This window comes from Rhinopithecus roxellana, chromosome 14 (assembly GCF_007565055.1).
Source record: "Rhinopithecus roxellana isolate Shanxi Qingling chromosome 14, ASM756505v1, whole genome shotgun sequence".
Taxonomy (NCBI): domain Eukaryota; kingdom Metazoa; phylum Chordata; class Mammalia; order Primates; family Cercopithecidae; genus Rhinopithecus; species Rhinopithecus roxellana.
Genome location: NC_044562.1, coordinates 74,237,147 through 74,259,680, shown reverse-complemented (window position 1 = coordinate 74,259,680; position 22,534 = coordinate 74,237,147). Strand labels below are relative to the sequence as shown.

At 37.2% G+C, this 22,534-nt stretch overlaps 1 protein-coding gene across 1 annotated transcript in view; it reads right to left on the bottom strand.

Moving 5' to 3' along the window:
- The window catches only part of SP3 (Sp3 transcription factor), a 57,447-nt gene that overhangs the window by 7,066 nt on the left and 27,847 nt on the right, over positions 1-22,534 (bottom strand). The window contains exon 5 of the mRNA XM_030916439.1: positions 3,836-4,028. Within this exon, the coding sequence (XP_030772299.1) occupies positions 3,836-4,028 (193 nt within the window). The remainder of the gene's footprint in view (positions 1-3,835; positions 4,029-22,534) is intronic.

The following is a 22,534-nucleotide window of genomic DNA, read 5'->3' as shown; positions in this document are numbered from 1 at the left end:
AGTTTCTGCTCCAGTCCACCCCCAATTTCTACAACTCTCTTCAAAGAGCTGAGTTGAGTGAAACAGGTTTTTCTGGCTCCCTTGCAATGCCAAAGTCTCATCAACCAAAGCCAATATTGATTCCATTTAATTTAGATTTTTAAATTTATTTTATTATTTTAAAAGCCCTAAGAAAAACAGCAATGTTTGTGGCTACTGGTGTACAAACCAATTTTACGTATCGTGTTCACCATAGCAATTTCACAGAGAACCCAATTCAGTTCACTCGTGTATTCATTATTTCATGCCTCTCCTCTAAGCCTACGACTCAGGTCAATCAACGCGCTTTTACAAACTCAAAAGTGTATTTCACAAACTTAGCAAAATTTAGCATGGGAACACTAACAAAGCACAAGACTAACAAATTAACAGCAACAAATCTGGGTTCTCAAAGAAGCAAGAAGCTAGGGAAGGTATTTTTAACTGAATTATTAGGAGATAAGAAATATTTGAAAATGGGATAGGCATCTAAGAAAGAAAAAACATAGGGGCAGGGTTGCACACATATATAATTTAAGGAAAAAGCTCAATATCCAGGCCCAAAATTCTATTTAAAAAGAAAATTTGATTCAAGATAAGATACAGATATGGTAGATGTGGATTTACGGCATGTTATATGAAGGCTTGAAGGGAGAGAACTGAAGTGAATTTCTCAACAAATTTCAGGTAAGAAAAGATTTAAAGTTTTCTTCTTGATTAATATCTACACCACTAATGCCTATAATAAAGGAAAAGCTAATAATTTTACATTTCTATTTCTTGAGTGTCTAAACTTGTTCCCAATAATTTAATAATTCTAAGATAGAGTGGAAGTTCAACTGTGGGTAGAGGGGTTAAGAAAAGTTAAGTAAATACACTCTCCTCTGCTCAGGGTGGGAAAAACAGGACATAAACTGAAATGCTGACAAAGAAAACAGATTGTGCACAATTTTAAAAATATGGACTGATGTTTAATCCATACAAAACCTATTTAACAATCATGCCTCTAGAACGTATTTTACTTACAATTATTTATCTCTCACTAGTTTAAACAGTCTCTGAAAGCCGGTTCCGCTCAATAAATATTTGCTAAATAATTACAATTTTTAAATATTTTATATTTTACATCTTACTTTAAAAGGTAAACAAATAAATAAAATTTACTTCTCTAAGGATGAATAAAATTCGTTCTCTAAAAATGCCATCTTGCCCATATTCTTTGAAAAAAAAAAAAAGGTTGCAAAAAAAGACAAATATTCTAAAAAAAATTTTTTTAGCTACTATCTGTATCACCTTGCAGAATACTTCAGAATAGTCTGGATTTACTACATATGTTATGCTTCTATTAATTAGGTACAAAACTGTCATTTATACAAGTGTATCTATCACACATATACTACCTGAATTTTGTTCAAACAAGCTCTACGAAACAATATAGTTTCTTTTCTTAGGAATCTCAATTTTTATTGCTTAGAATAAGTGAGCTATTGAAGAATGAAGTCACAAAAGTTCTAGAAAAATATAAATGAACATTTTTATAACTCTCAGAATATGGAAAACTTGTAATAGCATGGTAACAAGGTATCTAATAAAGGAAAGGCTGATCAACTTAAAATTTTTGTGCTTTGCAAGCTGTAAGTGATGGAACTGTTTCTTTACTTGTGTAATAACAATGCCTTCTGTAAACCACTGAAAAAGTTAAAGGCAATGTAAAACTGGGAAAAAATATTTGCACATGACAATTACATAAATTAACAGATTCACAAAAAAAAAAACAATTAAAAAAATAAATTTTAAAATGGCAAAATATCCCCAAAAATGCTCAACCTCACCAAGTAATTTAAAAATATACTAAATAAGACAATATTAAGGTATTTTTCATCTGTCAGACTTTCAAAGGTTAAAAATAATTGTAAAATTCATTGTTGGCAAGGATGTGGGAAACTAGATACTCTCATACACTGCTGGTTAGAGTACAAACTAGCCTTTCTAGCAGACAATTACCTTTAACCCAGCAATTTCACTTCTGCCAACTTATACAAACAAAATATTCAGACAAATGTGCAAGACATACATGTAAGATTATAACAATAAATTCCCAACAAAAGATGTTAAATCACTCTACATCCATACAATAGAATACAACAGAATACTATACAGTCATAAAAACGATGCAGACTATACAGACTTGAAAATATGGTCACAAAAATTACCAAACAAGAACAGACATATAAAACAGTGAGAAGATGATGATTCTATTTTAAAATACACGTAACATCTTGAAGGACATATACAAACATGTTACTAGCTTATCTTGAAGTGGGGTGGGATTCTGGTGTTTTTAAATGTCCTATATTTCTGCATTTTTATGAGCATGTCTTAGTTTAATAAACATAAATTAAAACATTTTCATTTTAAAATAAAGAATAAGTGAAACAAAAGGCCTCCATTAGATTTGACTTTTGTGAATAATTTATCTTAAAAGTCCCTCTAAAATGAATTTCAGAAAAGTTACTGCCTAGCTAGAATTCACAATCTTCATTGATCAAAATATGTCAAAAAACAAACTTTTAAACTAATTACAACATGAATGCCTAAGGATCCGATGTAGAAGGAGAGTCACTTGGGAGGCAGCACAGTTTAACGGTTAAGGCTCTGGGTAAAACTAGGTCCGAATCCCTGTTGTGTGTGCTCTTAAGAGTCATTCAACCTCTCTATGTCTCACTTCTAACACCACTGGGAAAACGGTAAACTCTCAATGTTACCAGTTGTTAGCAATTATTATTACTGCAAAGGGCTGGCCAATGTGCAACTCAAAGGCAGATAGAAAAGCTCTATTAGATCAAGTTTGTTACTGTATTACAAGTACATTTTATCTACTTAAACAGTGCATTTCTAAGAAAGGTATGTTAACTTTCACCATGACAAGGTATTTGGTTAAGTATGGCTTTTAGAGTTCTATCCATTTTTGCTCTATATATTTCAAAGCTGCACAAAAAAGGGACCGTGACTATTAAATCTTCTTAGTGGAAATTCAGTATTATTAACAAGAAATACATCTCTGTCTTATTTGGGGCTTTCACCTCAATCCCACCTCGTGTGATATATTAACGCTGCTATCCAAGTTTTCTTTTTGTTAATACTTGCCTGATAAATCTTTTCCTATCCCTCATCTTCAATATTTCTGTGCCAATTATTTGAGGTGTTCCTTATAATCAACATCAGTCTGGATCTTTTTTTTTTTTTTTTTTTTTTAAGATGATCTGAGTCTCAATCTCTAAATTATTAAGCTTAGTACATCCACATTTAACATAATTTCTGATCATTTTGAGTTTACTCCAGTCATGTTATTCTGTCTTAATGTTTACCTTTAAAAAGACTGAATTGAAATACAATCTCATTTTTTAAAAAATTCAATCTATTAAGGCTTATTTTTCACTTCTACTGAAAATGGAAATACTTATGCTTATCAGCCACAGATGAACTTATCTTTAAAATCAACTTTTTATCTATATTTAAGGCAACTTCCATTGCTGGTGTGCAAACAGGCTAATTTCTGATTGGTATGGGCCTGTTAAATGGCATCTGCTATACTGTTTTTGAAACAGCAAACTAATAATTTCAGTTTAAAAAACATTTAGAACTGAAAATCCAATTCCATATATTTTGTTCTCTAACTTCTGCCACACGCATACACACACCCAAAATGATCATGTAATGAATAATTTCTCATAATTAAATGACATAGCATGCAGCATTTCAAACATTAGAATGATATTAGCACTCTTAAAAATACATATGTTTCATGTATGCATACCTTCCACCACCTTCTTTACAGTTGGGACAGGTGCAAGCTACCCTCCGAAGTCTTTTTCCTTCTTGATGTTGTTGGTCCCCTTCTTCATCTACCACCTGTACTCTTAAGTGTGTTAGGTCATTGGTATTCAAGGTAGAATCACCACTGAGCTGCCACTCTTCAGGATCAGGTTCTTCTTCCTTGATCCTAATATCTACAGGAAAAAACCAAAAACAAAACCAAAAAACAAATACAGATGAGAAGCAACCAAATGGCCCCAAAAAATAGCATGAAATTACATGTCCTCTCCCAATGTCACACCTTTGCATGCACTACTTCTCTTGCCTAGACTATTTTCTAGTTACTCTGTTCTTCATCTAACTAACCTCTACCTATCCTTCAAGACTAGTTGGAGAGTAATCTCCTGTATAAATGCTTATAGTAGAATTAATTACATTAATTAGTTCATATGTCCCTTTAGATAATAATTGCTTCACTCAAAGTTCTCAGAAAATACAATCTCCCTAAATGAACAAATCTTCCTTAAGAAGGAACTTCCAATATAGGTAATAATCGATCTGGAAAAACTTTGTCCTCTACTTTTCTATGCCTTCTATGTGCAAATAATACATAAAGAGATGTTACAAGATTAAGCTGATATAGATGAGACCACAAACTGCTCACTAAAGATAATAAATTAATTGCCCAAAAAGTGTTATACCCAATTATTCTAATCACTGCATTCATTCATACACATCTGGGTATACTTTCAAATTCTCACCATAAAATCAATTAATGTAGTAAGCCCTAAATAATTCTCCTTTGGATACCAACTTAATACAGGTACCTTAAATATAAGTCATCAGTACCAGGCACATAAGTTTACATCTTCCTTCATATCTAAGTATAGATGACAGGAAAACACTATTTTACTGTGCTGTATTAATGTCCTACATGGTAGCTAGTCATTCTTAGAAATCCACTATTTATCAGGCTCAGGAGGAACGAAAGTAATAATCCATCAAAATGACCCATAAAAGTAAGAAAAGGTACTCAACATTGTTAAATATCAGGGAAATGAAAATTTAATTCACAATGAGGTATCATTACACACCCACAAAATGACTAGAAATTTTAAAACAGACCGTACAGACTGTTGGCAAAGAACTGTAACAACTGAAACTCCCACAGTGATGGTAGGTGTGTAGATCAGTACAACCACTTTGGAAAATCTTTCGTCTATATCTTCTAAAAGTGAAATTATGTATTCCCTATAGCTCAAACCATTTTCCCTAGGTACACACCCTCCAGAAATGCATACACTTAACACCAAAATACAAGTATAAAACTTACACAACGTTATTTGTAATCACCCTAAACTAGAAAAACTCATATATCCACCAGTATTGGAATGGAAAAATAAATCGTATTTGTTCATACAATGGAACATATTAAAACAATGAACATTAACAACAACCTACATGCAACAGAAATGACTCTCAAAGCATTTTGAACAAAAGAAGCCCCTCGCACTCCCTATGTATTCCCTTTATACACAGGGAATGGGATCGTGTGTGATATATAAAGAAATTTTCATTTATATAAGATTCATAACAACTGGCAATGATTCCAACCATATGACACGTTGGAAACGGCAAAACTATGGAGACAGTAAAAAAGATCAGTGGTTGACAGGAATTAAAGGGCAGGGAGAGATGAATAGGCACAGCACAGAGGTATTTTTATTCTAGAGTAGTGAAAATACTATGTATGATGTAATATAGGTGGATGCATGGCATACATTTGTTCAAACTTACAGAATGTATAAACACGAAGAGGGAACCCTAATGTAAAGTATGGACTTTGGGTGATAATACATCAAGCAAATTTATCAACTGTAACAAATGAACCACTTTGAATGATGGGGGATGTTGACATAGGGAAGGGTATGTATGCATGTGCAGGGGCAGGGAGGTAAGGTGTATCTCTATACTTGCCTTTCAATTTTACTAAGCATCTAAACTGCTCTTTAAAAAATTATTTATTTATTTTATTTTATTTTATTTTATTTGAGGCAGAGTCTTGCTCTGTCACCCAGGCTGGAGTGTGGTGGCATGACCTCAGCTCACTGCAACCTCTGCCTCCTGGGTTCAAGTGATTCTCCTGCCTCAGCTACTACTCCCGATAGCTGTGATTACAGGTGCCCGCCACCATGCCCGGCTAATTTTTGTATTTTTAGTAGAGACAGGGTTTCACCATGTTGGCCAGGCTGGTCTCAAACTCCTGACCTCAGGTGATCCACCCACCTCAGCCTCCCAAAGTGCCGGGATTACAGGCATGAGCCACCGAGCCCAGTCTAAAAAAACATTATTTAAATGTTAAGGGAGTGGGTGCTCCATGGTGATAGAAGAGTGGTGACTGCCTACTTTTGAGGGAAATATATGACTGAGTACAGGGAGATTTCTGGGTTGCTGGTAATATCATGTTTCTTGATTTGGGTGGTAGTTCTCCTATGTGTTCATTTTGTAAAATTTCATCAAGTTATATACATATGATCTGTACATTTTTTGAATGCACATTATACTTCAATATAAACATTATTCTAAATTAAATATTTTCACATAATTTATAGGTGATTAGGAACTGTTAAAGACAATTTTTTTGCTTTACCTCTAGTTCCCACAGTTTACTAAACCTTCCCCCATTTTTACACAAATTAAAAAAAAAAATTGGGGCCGGGCGCGGTGGCTCAAGCCTGTAATCCCAGCACTTTGGGAGGCCGAGACGGGCGGATCACGAGGTCAGGAGATCGAGACCATCCTGGCTAACATGGTGAAACCCCGTCTCTACTAAAAATACAAAAAACTAGCCAGGCGACCTGGCGGGCGCCTGTAGTCCCAGCTACTTGGGAGGCTGAGGCAGGAGAATGGCGTGAACCCGGGAGGCGGAGCTTGCAGTGAGCTGAGATCTGGCCACTGCACTCCAGCCTGGGCGACACAGCAAGACTCCGTCTCAAAAAAAAAAAAAAAAAAAAAAAAAAAAATTAAAATGAGTGTATCCCACAAATTAAATTCATAATACAAAATTTAGAATATAATTTTATTCATTCAACAACTATGTGTACGGCTACAACGTGCCAGTCACTGTTCTAGGTTCTAAGGATAAGGCAGTTAGCAAGTTACAAGTTCAAGCTGACTGGGTGTGTTGGCTCATGCCTGCAATACCAGCACTTTGGGAGACTGAGGCAGGAGAAACGGTTTAGCCTAGGAGTTCAAGACCAGCCTGAGCCAACAGAGAGGGGTCCCGTCACTACCCAAAAACAAAACAAAACAAAACAAAAAACAAAACAAAACAAACCAAAAAACAAAACAAAACAAAACAAAAGGCAAGGCAGACATGGTGGCACATGCCTTGTGGTTCCAGCTACTCAGGAGACTCAAGTAGTAGAATCACTTGAGCCCAGGAGGTTCAGGTTGCAGTGAGCCATGATCACATCATTGCGCTCCAGCCTGGGCAACAAAGCAAGACCCTGACATAGTTTAGATATTTGTCCCCAACCAAATCTTATGTTGAAATGTAATCCCCAATGGTGGAAGTGGAGGCTGGTGGGAGGTGACTGGATCAAGGGGGCGGATTTCTCGTAAATGGTTTAGCATCACTGTCCTGGCACTGTTCTTGCAATAGTTAAGAGATCTGGTTAAGCGTGTGGCACCTTCCCTCCTACTCTCTTTCTCTGTCTCTCACCTCCCCCTACTTCTACCATGTGACGTGCCCATTCCCCCTTTGCCTTCTGCCATGAGTAAAACCTTCTTGAGGCCTTCCCAGAACCAGATGCCAGTACTATGCTTCTTGTACAACCTGCAGAATTGAGTCAATTAAACCTCTTATAAATTACCCAGTCCCAGATATTTCTTTATAGTAATACAGGAATGGTCTGACACAGTCTTAAAAAGAGATGATGGTGGCCCCAAGCTAGGGTATTGATGAGGAGGGGTAGAATTGGTCAGTCAGAAAATATGTTTAAAGCAGAGTCAAAGACATCTGCTAACGGATTGATAACAGGTTATCATGTGAGGAGCAAGAACAGAAAGAAGTTAAAAACACTCCCAAGGTTTTTGTTTTGTTTTGTTTTAATCCTGAGCAACTAGGAAGATGGACTTGCCATTGACTGAGATAGGGTAAACTGAAGGTAGAAAAGATTGCAGGGGAGGGGTGCCAGTCAGGGGCCTATTTTGAAATATGAAAGTTCTGAATGCCTATTGAATATCCAAATGAAGGTGTTGATAAGGCAGTCAATGGGTTTGGAGTTCAGGTAGAAATATGGCCTGACAATATCAGCATTTATGTTAGGTATTGAGAGTCATCTGGAATATAATGTAGACAGGAGGAAATCCCGTGGCACTCCAAATTTGACAAGCAGAGATTAAAAAGAACCAGCAAGGAGGACTGAGAGTGGCCAGTGAGATATGAGGCAACTGGTGTCCAGAAGCCAAACTGAAGAAATCATTTCGAGAAGAACATAACTGTGTCAAATACTTAAAAAGTCAAGTAAAATAAGGACTAAGAAACGATCCTTGGATATAACATTGTGGTAATCACTGGTGATCTTGACAAGAACTGTGAGCACAAAACCCTGCCTAGTACAGACTCCAGAAAGTGGAAGGAGATGAACTGTAAACAAGTACAGGTAACTGTTTCCAAGAGTTTTGCTGTAAAAGCAAGCATTATAAAATTGGCAGTACAGCTCCTAGGTCAGCCCACAAAGGTAGATTTGACACATAGGTACCTGAAATATTTGTAAATCAGCCTTTATATTCTGTAGCAATAGTGCATGCTAGCAGTATAAAGAAATGAATGTGCTTATTTAAATTTGATTAATATTTGAGGAAAAGTATGCAAAAAATTTAAGCAATGAAAACAGAAATACAAGGAAATGTGCATGACACATTTAAGAACTTTATAAACAGCACTTTTTTTTTTATTATGTCTATTTTCCACCTCAAAATGGTTCCTTTTCATTTGGCGAGGTATTGCACTGACAGTATCTCTGTCCTGTGATTATGGCTGTTTTCAAGGCCTACCAATAAAACAAGCTTGCAAAAGGGATATGTACAAAAGAAAAACAATTTCTGCATACCTGGGCAAGAATTGAAGAGAAGAAAACAGAAAATTTAAATAATGAAATATACACATACACACACAAAAAACATGGTTACAAAGATAAGGCTAATTTTCAATATTAGTTAAGTATCAATAACTCAGGGCATGCCTGGATTTCTATTAAAAATATTACAAGAAAATCCTAAATATCTCTTCCTAAAATTAACTGCTAATTATTTATCAATAGAGCTAATAGAACATTTAAGATAAATTCTTAACCAATTTATCAAGTCTGGAACACGCGTATTTAATTTAAATAGCTAACATTAGATAAATATGAATTACAGTATGGTTGATAAAAATGAGACATTATCTTTTATCAATAGTGTGCCATTAAGATTTTGTTGTTCTTATCAAAGTCTTTCATATTTTCTGCCTTCAACTTTTTTAAGCACTGATGAAATTACTTCATTTGATTCTAAAAGTTTATTTACATTTTCCCTTTAATCAGCTTCACCTGCCATAAAAATCATCTAACAGAACCACCGGATAATCCTACAATATCTCATGTATTATAAAGTTTCATTATTCCTCAGATTCTTATGGATATTTCAGAGGTTTTTTTCAACTTTTCTTCTAAGGGGATAGTTCTAAATTATAGATATGAATTCCTAAAAATATTACTTCACTAATACTAAAAGAAGTTAATACTTTAGGGGTAGGTTCTTAAAACTAAATGTTATCCTTTACCAAATATAATAATAATTTTAAAAATATAGATGGATTGATAGATAATCACCATCTCTGCTTTAACATCAAGCAATCTCTTCCCCCAAATGCCATCTCCTTAGATTTGGATCATTATTCTTCTATAAACTGCTCCTTTCCTCCCATTTGAAATTAATCTTTTATTAATCTTTCATTTTTATAGTTTTCCAAATTATCTCATATACCATACATATGAACATAACCAGAAACAACTGATTTTCTAATATGTATTACAGAAGATCTCATTTTATAGTCTTACCACAAATATGTGAGAAAAAGACTATGTGACCTGTAATTAGTACACTGACTAGTGAGATATTCACTTCACCTTATTAAATCTGGAGTACTAGTTAAGCCCTTGTTAAGGGAACAGTGTCCTACTCTCCCCAATGATAAATATGATGGCTAAACACATAAGGTAAGGATTTACTACTTGTTGAGCACTATTCTAAGTACTTACATATATTAACTCATGTCATGCTCCGAACTACACTGAGGTTATTATTTTTCCCCCTCCTTTCTAAATGAGAAAACAAAGAGGTTATATAGTTTGTCTGAAGTCACACAGCTGAAAATGGATGCAGCCAGGATGTAAGATGGAAAACTGCGCAAACTATATTGCATATATTGCTAAAGATCAACTCCCTACCAGGGCCAGTTCACAGGAAGAGAAGCTTTAAGTTAGCTTCCCTGTATATAAATATATGCAATTTTAATTAGTTTTAGTTTAATTAAATCAAAGTGAATTTAAAAATCTAGGAAGGATAAAGAAACTTTAGTATATACATAGGCTATTTTTGTCTGTTTGAGACAGAGTCTTGCTGTTGCCCAGGCTGGAGTGCAGGGGCGTGATCTCAGCTCACTGCAACCTCCACCTCCCGGGTTCAAACTATTCTCCTGCCTCAGTCACCCGAGTAGCTGGAATTACAGGCATGCAACACCACACCGGGCTAATTTCTGTAATTTTATTAGAGACCGAGTTTTGCCATGTTGGTTAGGCTGGTCTCGAACTCCTGACCTCAGGCGATCCGCCCACCTCGGCCTCCCAAACTGCTGGGATCACAGGCGTGAGCCACCACGCCCAGCCACATACGTTATTATATGTGAAATATTCTATTGTATGTATATAGTATGTGTATGTAGCATGTGAAATCCTGTCACACATTACAACACTGATGAACCTCAAGGACATTATGTTAAGTGAAATAAACTAGTCACAAAAGGACAGCTATGATTCCATGAATATGAAGTACCTAAAGTAGTCAAAATCATAGAAACAGCAAGAAAAAAGGCAGTTGCCAAATGGGGGAGAGAGGGAAAGGGAAGTTGGTATTTAAAAGGTAAAGAGTTGCAATTTTGCAAGATGAAAAATTCTAGATATGTGTTACACAACAATGTGAATATACATAACATTAAGATGGTAAATTTAATGTTATGTGTTTTTCACATTTTTTTTTTTTTAATCTGGCAAATCTCCCCTGTTGTTTCCCACTCCCACAGAGGACTTATTTCAGAAACCTAACGGATAAAATCCTCAGTGTCACAGGTAAAGTCAGAGAAACTACGAAGGATACACAGCAATATTACAAGTTATTATAATACACAATACTCTTTCCTAAGGCTCCACCTTGTCCCCACAAGCTCTGGGGACTAGTTTTCCTCTCCCCTTCAGATAAAAAAAAGAGACTACTTTAAATTTACTATAAAGGTTTTTTTTTAAAAGCCATTCTACCAGGTTAAAATAGTACACACACACACACAAAAAGATAGTTCTCAGTAATTCCTAACTGCTATCCAAGAAACAGCAGGAAAGTGATCTGCTATAAGCAGCAGTAACTCACAACTCTCAAATCAAATGTACTAAAATGTACTAAATGTTCATCTTAAGAGTAGACTGAATTTTTAGGGACAATTAAAGATCTGAAGCTGCCTATTATGAATAAGGTTAAGTATTCAAACTGCTCTTGATTCAAAACAAATTATGACTACAACAGAAATTGGATCTTAATGTAGTTTAACCTCCTTTCCCACCTCCCAATCACCTAAACATTGTATCACAATGTCTAGTCTAACTTAGTCTAACTACTTGAGGACAAAATACACTGCTTTTCAAGCCGCCTCCTTTAGTAAGACCAATGAAGGAAACATACAAAATAGCAATAATATATATTATTTTTTTAACCTCATCTCTTAGTGTTTAATAAATGTACCTATTATAATCTTATTCTCGGTTTTTATGCCTTCTAGCAAATAGATATATGTTTTTTTCAGGTTCTATATATGTATTTATGTTACTCACCAAGAATGCAAAAACGAGGCATGTGGTTCCCAGAAAAGCCCTGTCTTCCAACAGGACAAGTGCTAAGCATCCTATAGAATGCACCAGAGGAGGGGCAGGGTGGCTCATGCCTATAATACCCAGCACTTTGGGAGGCCAAGGAGGGAGAGTCACTTGAGTCTAGGTGTTTGAGACCAGCCTGGGCAACACAGTAAGACCTGTCTCTACCAAAAATAAATTGGGCCACAGTGCCCAGATAATTTTAAAATTATCTGGCTTCCACATTAATTCTATTAACTAAGTCATTCTAATTGCATACTGCAATTAAAACTTTTCAATTGAATGGCCTGAAGTTATTATAATATTCTAAAAAAATAGCCATGACAGAACAGAACTGGTTATGCTTTTTAGATACTATTGTATTAGTCTGTTCTCCCACTGCTATGAAGAGATACCTGAGACTGGGTAATTTATTTGTTAAAAATGTTTAATTGGCTCATGGTCCTGCAGGCTGTATAGGAAGCATGATTCTGGCATCTGCTCTGCTTCTGGGGAGGCCTCAAGAAACTTACAATCATGGCAGAAGGCAAAGGGGATAGCTGGCAAGTCACATGACCAGGGCAGCAAGAGGGTGGCAAGAGGTGCCACATACGCTTAACTAGATCTCACAAGAACTCACTATCACCAAGACAACACCAAGGAGGATGGTATTAAACCATGGGACACCACTCCCATGATTAATCACCACCAGGCCCTTCCTCCCACACTGGGGACTACAACTGAACATGAGATTTGGGTGGGGACACAGATCCAAACCATATCAACTACGTATCTTTTTTTTAAGACACGGTGTCACTCGGTCACCTCGGCTGGAGTGCAGTGATGTGATCTCTGCTCACTGCAACTTTCACTTCCCGGGGTTCAAGCAATCCTCCTATCTCCGCCTCCTGAGTAGCTGGGACTACAGGCGTCTGCCACCACGCCTGGCTAATTTTTATATTTTTTAGTAGAGACTGGGTTTCGTCACATTGGCCAGGCTGGTCTCGAACTCCTGACCTCAGGTGATCCACCCACCTCGGTCTCTCAAAGTGCTGGGATTACAGACGTGAACCACCGCGCCCGGCCTGTATCATTCTTATAACTTGTTGAAATGTTGATAGTAATGGCATATTATCACAATATAAATTCATTTTCTCAAATTTAACTTGAGTTCCTTTTAAGCTTTAATTATAAACTATTTTAATTAAACTACTTTTAATTATTTGTGTATTGCTTTAAAAATACATCAAAAACTTCTAAAATTCAAAACTTTTAGGACATGAGTTATTTAAAATAGTTATATCTTGAACAAAAATTCCTACAGAATCAATTACACATTTACCTACTTTCCTTGGCAGGAAGCTCAGAATGTTATTTAATCTTTGTCTAATGATTCTAATTCATCATTAAAAGTAATTTATGGTTATCAAATAGGCCCTAGAACACTGAACTAAAAACATTCATAATTACAGTTTTTCATTTCTTCTACTTGTTTTTCCTGCCTTCTTCCCAACTCTGGTGATATCCACTCTCCATCCTCCACTTACCAGGTTACTGTACCCATCATCCTTTCTACTGTACATCTTCCAAGCCAGTTTTAAACTTGGAAATCAGTCGGAACTGTTAAAACTGTATATAAACATTAAATAAATCAGGACTAAAGAAAGATCTAAGGCTACTCTTAAGAAACCCAAACTCCTGAAAATGAAGAGATAGCCACGGCAGGTATATCTGCTTCATATAGGGAATTTCAAACTGTTTCCATAAAGGATACTGTGTCAGCAGAGAAGAGGGCCCCAGGTCCTCATAAAAGTCAGAGCAGCCCCATTAATATTAGTTTTATACACTGGAGTTCTGCCTAAGGTGTCATCTGAAGAAAAGGCTCTGCTCTAGCACTGGACTAAAACTGATGTTTCTGCCACTGCTGCAATGGCTAGGGGAAAAACCACCAACCAACAACAAAAAAAACATGGTTTGGGGGTTTCTTCCTTCATTAAAAAAAAACTGCCTTTAAACAAAACGATTCCATTCCAACACTTTCTGCAGACTGTAAACAATCCTAATTTGAGTTGGTATCAATAGAAATAGAAGAAACAATGCTTTAAATGATCCACTAAACCACACCTATGTACTGCTTTGAACTCCTATTTACAAGCTTGTTTTCTATTTTCCCCTGTGTCTGTTACCTGAATAATCCCTGCCATATTACCTATATAATTAGAGGACCCGTAGTCAACATGTGAGTTGGCTATCACACAAAGAATAAAAGCCAAAGACCTGGATCTTGGCAGTTTTAGCATTTTTACATTTTTCTTTTGCCCTCAAATTCTTACATATTTGATTCAAACATTTATTGAACAACTATACTGGGTGAACATTTGTTGACCAAAATTACAATCTAACACATTAATGAGAATCAGTGAAGTTGTGCTACAGTAACATCAATCACAAAAGCTCAATGGCTTTGATAAAACAAAAGTTTATTTTTCACTAATTTCAAATGTCCAATTCAGGTTGGTAAGGGAGATCTGATCATGATAGCGCCTCAGGGGACCAGGCTACACTTGATACATGCTTCCAAGGTTGCCTCGCCAAAAGTGAAAGAAAACGTGGAATATCACATTCTGCTCTTAAACTTCCACTCACGTTTTGTTACAAAAAAGTATACGGCCATGCCTGACATTAAGAATTAAAGGAAAGGGCAATTCTATGATTATTTTATGAAGAATCATGACTCCCTAGTCCCCCTGCAGTCAAATATTTATTCTTCCCACAAGAAAAAACACACCTGTCCCTCCATTCAGAAGGTAATCCAAATATCCCATCCAATCTCAGCAGCAAGCTCAAAGGACAGGATCTGTGTTGATGGGGAAATCACCTCTATATCAAGTCCAGATGCAGCCCCTCTTCACAGAGACCTATTTATTAAAACAAGTAATCTACCTCCCTTCACACACACAATACACACTGACAGAATATAAAAAATGCTCCAGTTCAAAAGAAGAAAATAAGACAACAGTCAGTCGTTCATAGCAATTCATAAGCCAGGCTGAACAGATTGTGCAAGGGCTCTCTGTCCTGGAAGGTGGGGAATGCTCTGATTGACCCTTGGGAGGAGTTTCTAAGTCTGCTGTTCTCCGTGCCTCTAGGTTCTGCCTTCTGGAAGGCTTTTCCTCGTCTGTTATCTTCTACCACTAAAAGTGAAGTGGATATCAGAAAGTGACTCCTTAGCAGAGCAGAATTCTCAGGAAGCAAATAGGTTAGGCAGGCACGGGGCAGAGAGCAAGATCATTATGTATTAAGCAGTTATACTTTATTCAGACTTCTGGCTATGCCTCTCCATGAAAAAATTAGAAGGCTTATCTATTTGATACTATCCAGTTCCAAGCGCCAATGTCCAGAACCAAAGCTTTTTTCTAAGATACGCCTCTTAGATTTACTACTTTTCTTCGCTTTCTTGCCCCATGAGACAATGTGTCTATTTCTCTCTACCTAACTATGGGTACCTTGAGTTTACCTGGCTTTAGCAGGGAATCCATACCTTTTAGTCTCTTTCCCCTAATCCAACTGAAAAGCAATTCCCTCTCAAGCTGGCCTTTACTCTGAATTACCTTAATCCTTTCAGACATTTTAACAATGGAAGTGATGTTCATAACCCTGACTGGATCCTGCCAAAAAAATGAATTTTAATTATTTACTCAAAAGCCTTTTCAGTTGTGTCCAGCAATTACTGGTCAGGCAAAGTGGCTCATCCCAGCACTTTGGGAGGCCAAGGTGGGAGGACTGCTTGAGCCCAGGAATTTGAGACTAGCTTGGGCAACACAGGGAGACTGTGTCTCTAATTTATTTAAAAAGGAAAAAAAAAAAGGAGCAGCAGCAACTGCTTCTTCTAATCCTACAAATTCCCAAATTTCTGGACCCTCTGTATTGCTTTTCATTCATACTTGGAAACTAAACAATTATTTTCTAGCTCATCTCTTTCTGTTATATAACACCTTGTCAAATGAAACCAGTACCAGTTAAAATACAATTTGTTTTCCAACCTTGTCCCAAAAGCTACAAATTCATTAGGTACATTACTTGCCTTCCAAGTTATTGCAGGTAAGTTTTATATATTGTTCTCTGCATCATAATGTTCCTAGCATCTAACATCAGTTTCCTTGCTGCCTGATTCTCAGGTCAATGCCATAGTTGAAGTTTTTTTGTTAGAGCATACTATTCTTTGTATAAATTTTGACTTAAGTGATGATAGGCTGTAATAATATAGGTGCTGTCCAATAGAAATACAATGCAACTCACATAAGTAACTTCAAATTTTCTAACAGCCACATTAAAAAAGTAAAACTCAAAAGTAAAATACATTTCATTTAACCTAATATAGACATACCTCAGAAACACTGCAGATTTTATTCCAGACAAGTACAATAAAGCTAATATTGCAATTAACAAAGCCACCCATTTTTTTGGTTCCCCAGTATATAAAATGTTTATACTATACTGCAGTCTATTAAGTGTGCAACACCATTATGTCTAAAAAAACAAAAAGTACATTAATTTAAAAAAATTTACTGCTAAAAAATGCCAACAATCATCTGAGTCTTCAGTAAATTGTAATCTTTTTGCTGGTGGAGGGTCTTGTCTCAATGTTGATTGCTGCTGACTGATCAAGATGGTGGTTGCTGGCTGGGCATGGTGGTTCACATCTGTAATTCCAGCACTTTGGGAAGCCAAGGCAAGTGGATCACTTGAGGTCAGGAGTTCGAGACCAGCCTGGCGGTTTTTTTGTTTTGTTTTATTGTTGAGATAGTCTCGCTGTTTCCCAGGCTGGAGTGCAGAGGTGCAATCTCAGCTCACTGCAACCTCTGAACCACTCAACCACTGAACCGCCTCCTGGGTTCAAGCGATTCTTCTGCCTCAGCTTTCCGAGTAGCTGGGACTACAGATGGGCGCCACCACGTCCGGCTAATTTTTGTATTTTTAGTAGAAATGGGGTTTCATCATATTGGCCAGGCTGGTCTCGAACTCCTGACCTCGTGAGCCTCCCGCCTCAGCCTCCCAAAGTGCTGGGGTTACAGGCTTGAGCCACCGTGCCCAGCCGGAAAATCTGCTGTTTAGTGTGACCCTTTTCATCAATGATCTTAATTTCCAGATAACTTCTTGCAGCTTCTACATCAGCACCTGTAGCCTTGCCTTTATGTTATGGAAACAGTTTCTTTTCTTAAAACTCATGGACTCATCTGCTAGCTTCCAACTCTTTCTGCAGCTTCCTCACCTCTATCAGCATTCACAGAATTGAAGAGAGTTAGGAGCCTTGCTCTGGATTAGGCTTTGGTTTAAAAGAAAGTTGTGGCTGGTATGATCTGGCCAGACCACTAAAATTTTCTCCATATCAGCAATGAGACTGTTTTGCTTTCTTATCACATGGTTCACTGGAATAGGACTTTTAATTTCCTTCAAGAACCCTTCCTTTGCATTCACAACTTGGCTGTTTGGCACAAGAGGCCCAGCTTCTGGTCTATCTGGGCTTTCAATATGCTTTCCTCACTAAGCTTAATTATTTCTAGCTTTTGACTTAAAGTGAGATATGTGCAATTCTTCCTTTCACTTGAACACTTAGAGGCTACTGTAGGGTTATTATTAATTGGCTCAGGTTCTTTTTTTTTTGAGACAGAGTTTTGCTCTTTTGCCCAGGTCGGGGAGCAGTGGTGTGATCTCAGCTCACCGCAACATCTGCCTCCCGGGTTCAAGCAATTCTTCTGCCTCAGTCTCCCAAGTGGCTGGGAGGACAGGCGCCTGCCACCATACCCAGCTAATTTTTGTATTTTCAGTAGAGACGGTTTTCACCATGTTGGCCAGACCAGACTCGAACTCCTGACCTCAAGTGATCTGCCAATCTTGGCCTCCCAATGTGCTGGAATTACAGGCATGAGCCACTGTGCCCAGAATTGGCCTAGTTTTAATATTGTTGTGTCTCAGGGAGGAGGGAGGTCCAAGCAGAGAGATGGGGAAACAGCTGGTTGTTGGAACAGTCAGAACATACAACCTTTTTATCAGTTAAGTTCACCTTCTATGGGTGCATAGTCTGTTGTGCCCCAAGACAATTACAACAGTAACATCAAAGACCACTGATTACAGATCACTGTTAAGAAGTATAATAATAATGAAGGCCAGGCATGGTGGCTCACGCCTGTAATCCCAGCACTTTGGGAGGCCAAGGCGGGCGGATCACGAGGTCAGGAGATCCGAGACCATCCTGGCTGACACAGTGAAACCCCGTCTCTACTAAAAATACAAAAAATTAGCCAGGCATGGTGGTGAGCTCCTGTAGTCCCAGTTACTCAGGAGGCTGAGGCAGGAGAATGGTGTGAACCCAGGAGGTGGAGCTTGCAGTGAGCCGAGACTGCACCATTGCACTCCAGCCTGGGCGACAGTGGGAGACTCTGCCTCAAAAAAAAAAAAATAATGGAAACGTTTGAAATATTGCAGGAATTGCCAAAATGTGACACAGAGACACAAGGTGATCACGTGCTGATGGAAAAACGGGGTCAACAGACTTGCTCAAATGTGAGCTTGCCACATCCTTCATTTTTAGTATCTGTGAAGCACAATAAGATAAAGCACGTCTATATATCCAAATAATTAAATTCCAATGTTTTATCAATAATAATTATTCATGAAATGTTTTACATTCTATTTTTTATACTAAAACTTCAAAATTCAGTTTGTATTTTATTACACTTAACAGCACATCTCAATTCAGTCTAGCCACATTTCGAGTGTTTAATAGCATCACAGGGCTAGTGGCTCCCCTATTTAACAGAGCAGGGCAAAATTAAGTTGTAGTAACAACCTCTCAAATCACAGTGGCTGAAAACAAAGGTCTATTTTTCATTCACATCCATCATAAATCAGCTGAGGGTGTACTGCATGCTTTCCTGACCAATGGATCAATCACCATGACATATTTCATTGGCCAAATTAAGCTCCATGGCTACACCCAACTTGGGTGAAGAAGAGAAGCAGATATATTAGGAAGACAGTACAAATAACTAACATTTATAAAATTTTATATAACATTTGTAAAATAACCTTTATAAAATCACAATTTAAAACTTTCAAACTATGTTTTCAATAAATTCTACCTTTATTTTCCTTTTGTTCTGACATAAGCCTGCTTCAAAAAGCAAATGATATGATAAAGTGGTAGAGCTCTACTTGAATAAACTACTTCTACTAACTAGATAAGACAGTAAATCTAAGACAAATAAAATTTCTTTACCATGGAACATCATTTGCCCTTCAACAAAATTCCTGAAGATTTAATAAAAGCAAATGAAAAGAGGAAATTAAGAGTTGGATTATATAGTCCTAAGTACTTGGGAAGCAGAGGTGGGAGGATAGCTTGAGCCCAGGTGCTCAAGACCAGCCTGGGCAACATAGTGAGATTCCACCATTACAAAAAATCAAATCATAAAAAAATTAGCAAGGCACAGTGCTGGGCACCTGCAGTCCCACCTACTCAGGTGGCTAATGCAGTAGGATCCCTTGAGCCCAGGAGTTTGAGGATGCAGTGAGCTATAATCGTACCCCTGTACTCCACTCTGGGTGAGAGAGAACTTGCCTCTAAATATGTAAGAGCAAAAACTTAACTGATTAGAATGGAAAAAAAGCAAAAATGGGAACAGACATCAAATACCATTTTTTAAAATTCATTTTGGCCATCTGGTACTTCAAATCCTCTTTAAAACTTTCTTACCAAGTCTTTTTGAGTGGTTACTGTTGTTGAAACAAGCACAGGCTGAAAGAAAATTAAATAGGAGTGAAAAAAAACAATTTATTTATAAAAAGTAGGGAGAAAGCAGGAAATAAATGACATAATGCTAATCAAAACTAAAGATATTTTCACCAATTTTCAAAAAGATTTCCTTACACCCTTTAAAGTTAACTTCTGCCATTTATTAACACTGTAACATAGAAAGTCAACTGCCAGGCCTGTAATCCCAGCACTTCAGGAGGCAGACAGGAGGATTACTCAAGGCCAGGGGTTCAAGACCAGCCTAAGCAACACAGCAAGACCCCATCACCGTAAAACATAAAAAGTAAAAAAAAAAAATAAAAATAAAAAATTAAATCAGCTCTCTACTTTTATTTATCAACAAATATAAGGTATTACCTTCAAGGTCAAAAGCTTTGCTTTTACAGTTCTAAGGCTGAAACTCCTTTCTTCTAAAAATAAATACATTCTATTCCATCTTCACTTAAACATTCAAGAAGGAATTGTGGCATATAAGAGGATCCAAGGTAATGAATGGCTGAATTACATGAAGTAATGGGAATTAAATACTTTAAATGGCAGAAAATTAAAAAAGCACCAAAAAGAAGGGCTTATGTAAATATAGCGGCAAATTTTCCTTAGGGAGTAAGTGTGCTGATATGTTAACTGGTATCAGATATCAGCAATTAATTCTTTCTTCCAAAACCTGTTTTAAAGTCAATGTTCTAGGCCAGGTGCAGTGACTCACGCCTGTAATTGGAGGCCAAGGCGGGAGAACTGATTGAGCCCAGGAGTTCGGGGCTGCAGTAAGCTATGATCATGCCACTGCACTCCAGCCTGGGCAACAGAGTGAGACCCTGTTTCCAAAAAATACAAAGCTGGGTGTTCTAACTTATTAATGATCAGTTCCGGCTAAAAGAAGCTCTTTTAAATAAAGCAGAGGTGATATCTAGAATTGACAGACAATCCATGTAGATGCTTTCCTGACAGAAAATAGTAAGACAAAACCAAAACCCAACCAACAAAACAACCAACACCAAACTAATCAGCTGAGTCCAAACTAAACTTTCCAACGCCAAATGTCAGGGGAAAGAGAAATCCTGTTTTCCTGTTACCCAAAGAAATATATTACCCACTAAAACTTTATTATCCCAAAAGAGTATCTTAGAAATGGTAGAAAATAACACATTTCCTGCATGTTTTACTGATGCTAACATAACAGGTTTTATGGTCCCTACTCCAAGCCCAAAATATCCCAAAGCATCTTCCTTTTTATAATTCCCTTGTTCAGTTTTATCAATTCTCCTGACCTCAACTGTGTCTATGACCCCTCTCCTACAGAATTCCATTCCTTTGTCCTAGGCTCAGCCCTCCATCTCTACTAGCAACAATTATTTCAACCATAAATTCAATCCATTCAAACTAGTATCATTTTGGGGTCACCAGATCAGTTTTCCCCCACAAATGTGCCAATGCTATAACTTTAAAACAATGGATTCATCTCTTGTATTCCTGATAGTTAATCACCAATCCTATAAAGTCGTATTTTCAAATGCCTGGCATTCTTCCTTCCTTCCTCCGTTTAACTAAAGTAGCCCGTTACCTTCTTTTTTTTGAGACGGAGTCCTGCTCTGTTACCCAGGGGGGAGTGCAGTGGCGCAATCTCAGCTCACTGCAACCTCTGCCTCCCGGGTTCAAGCAATTCTGTCTCAGTCTCCCAAGTTGCTGGGACTATAAGGCGCACGCCACCACATCCGGCTAATTTTTTTGTATTTTTAGTAGAGACAGGGTTTCACCATATTGGTCAGGCTGCTCTTGACCTCAGGTGATCTGCTTGCGTTGGCCTCCCAAAGTGCTGGGATTACAGGAGTGAACCACCACGCCTGGCCCCGCTCCTACCTTCTTTGGTGCTAGTTTCTTGCCATTCCACTCTGTTCTGGAGATACGTCTTCCAAGCATTGATTTACTCACGTTATTCATCTGTTCAAAAACTTTCATGGGCTACTTAAGTAAGGTTAAAAATTGTGAAACCCTCACCAATAGTATTCAGTGCTTTTCATTCTCTCACCATACTTACTCAAATGTGTCCTATCAGCCACTAGTCACCAAACTGCCTAGATTTCTATTCATGCTATAACAGCATTTCCCAAAGTAGTTCCTCACAATTAACCCAATGAAATACTAATCACTACAGAGGTATAATCTAAAAAAGAAAAAAATGCTGCTTCCTTTCCTTAAATAGGTTCATTTCCCACAGGATTTCTCAGAAACTTTAACATGCTAATGAGCATTTCTATAACATTTAATAACACCTATTAATATCTTACAAACCATTTTTGGAGAAATGCTTTGCCTTGCCTCTATTCTTACTTTTTTTTTTTTTAAACCTTGTTAGTAAACATCTTCCTCTCACCTCTCTACCTATACAAATCTAGATTCCCCATTAACCTTCTCTTCTCTCTTCTCTATTAGGTCTCCTGGAGCCTTCTTTGATTTTCTTTTCCTCTGAAATTCTACACAGTTATCTGTATCACGCAATTTAGTGACTTATTACATTGATTTATATTGATTACTGCTCCATGTATCTATCTTAAATACTCCAATAAATCTGTAAGCTTCCTGAGAAAATGAATATGTACATACTTTTACAGACAATACAAAAAAAGTACATATTTGACTAAACACAGTTTCAATGTAAGAAACTTGTTCACCCGCTCTCTCAAGTTCTTGAGGCTTTATTATCCCCGTGCCCAAACAAGGC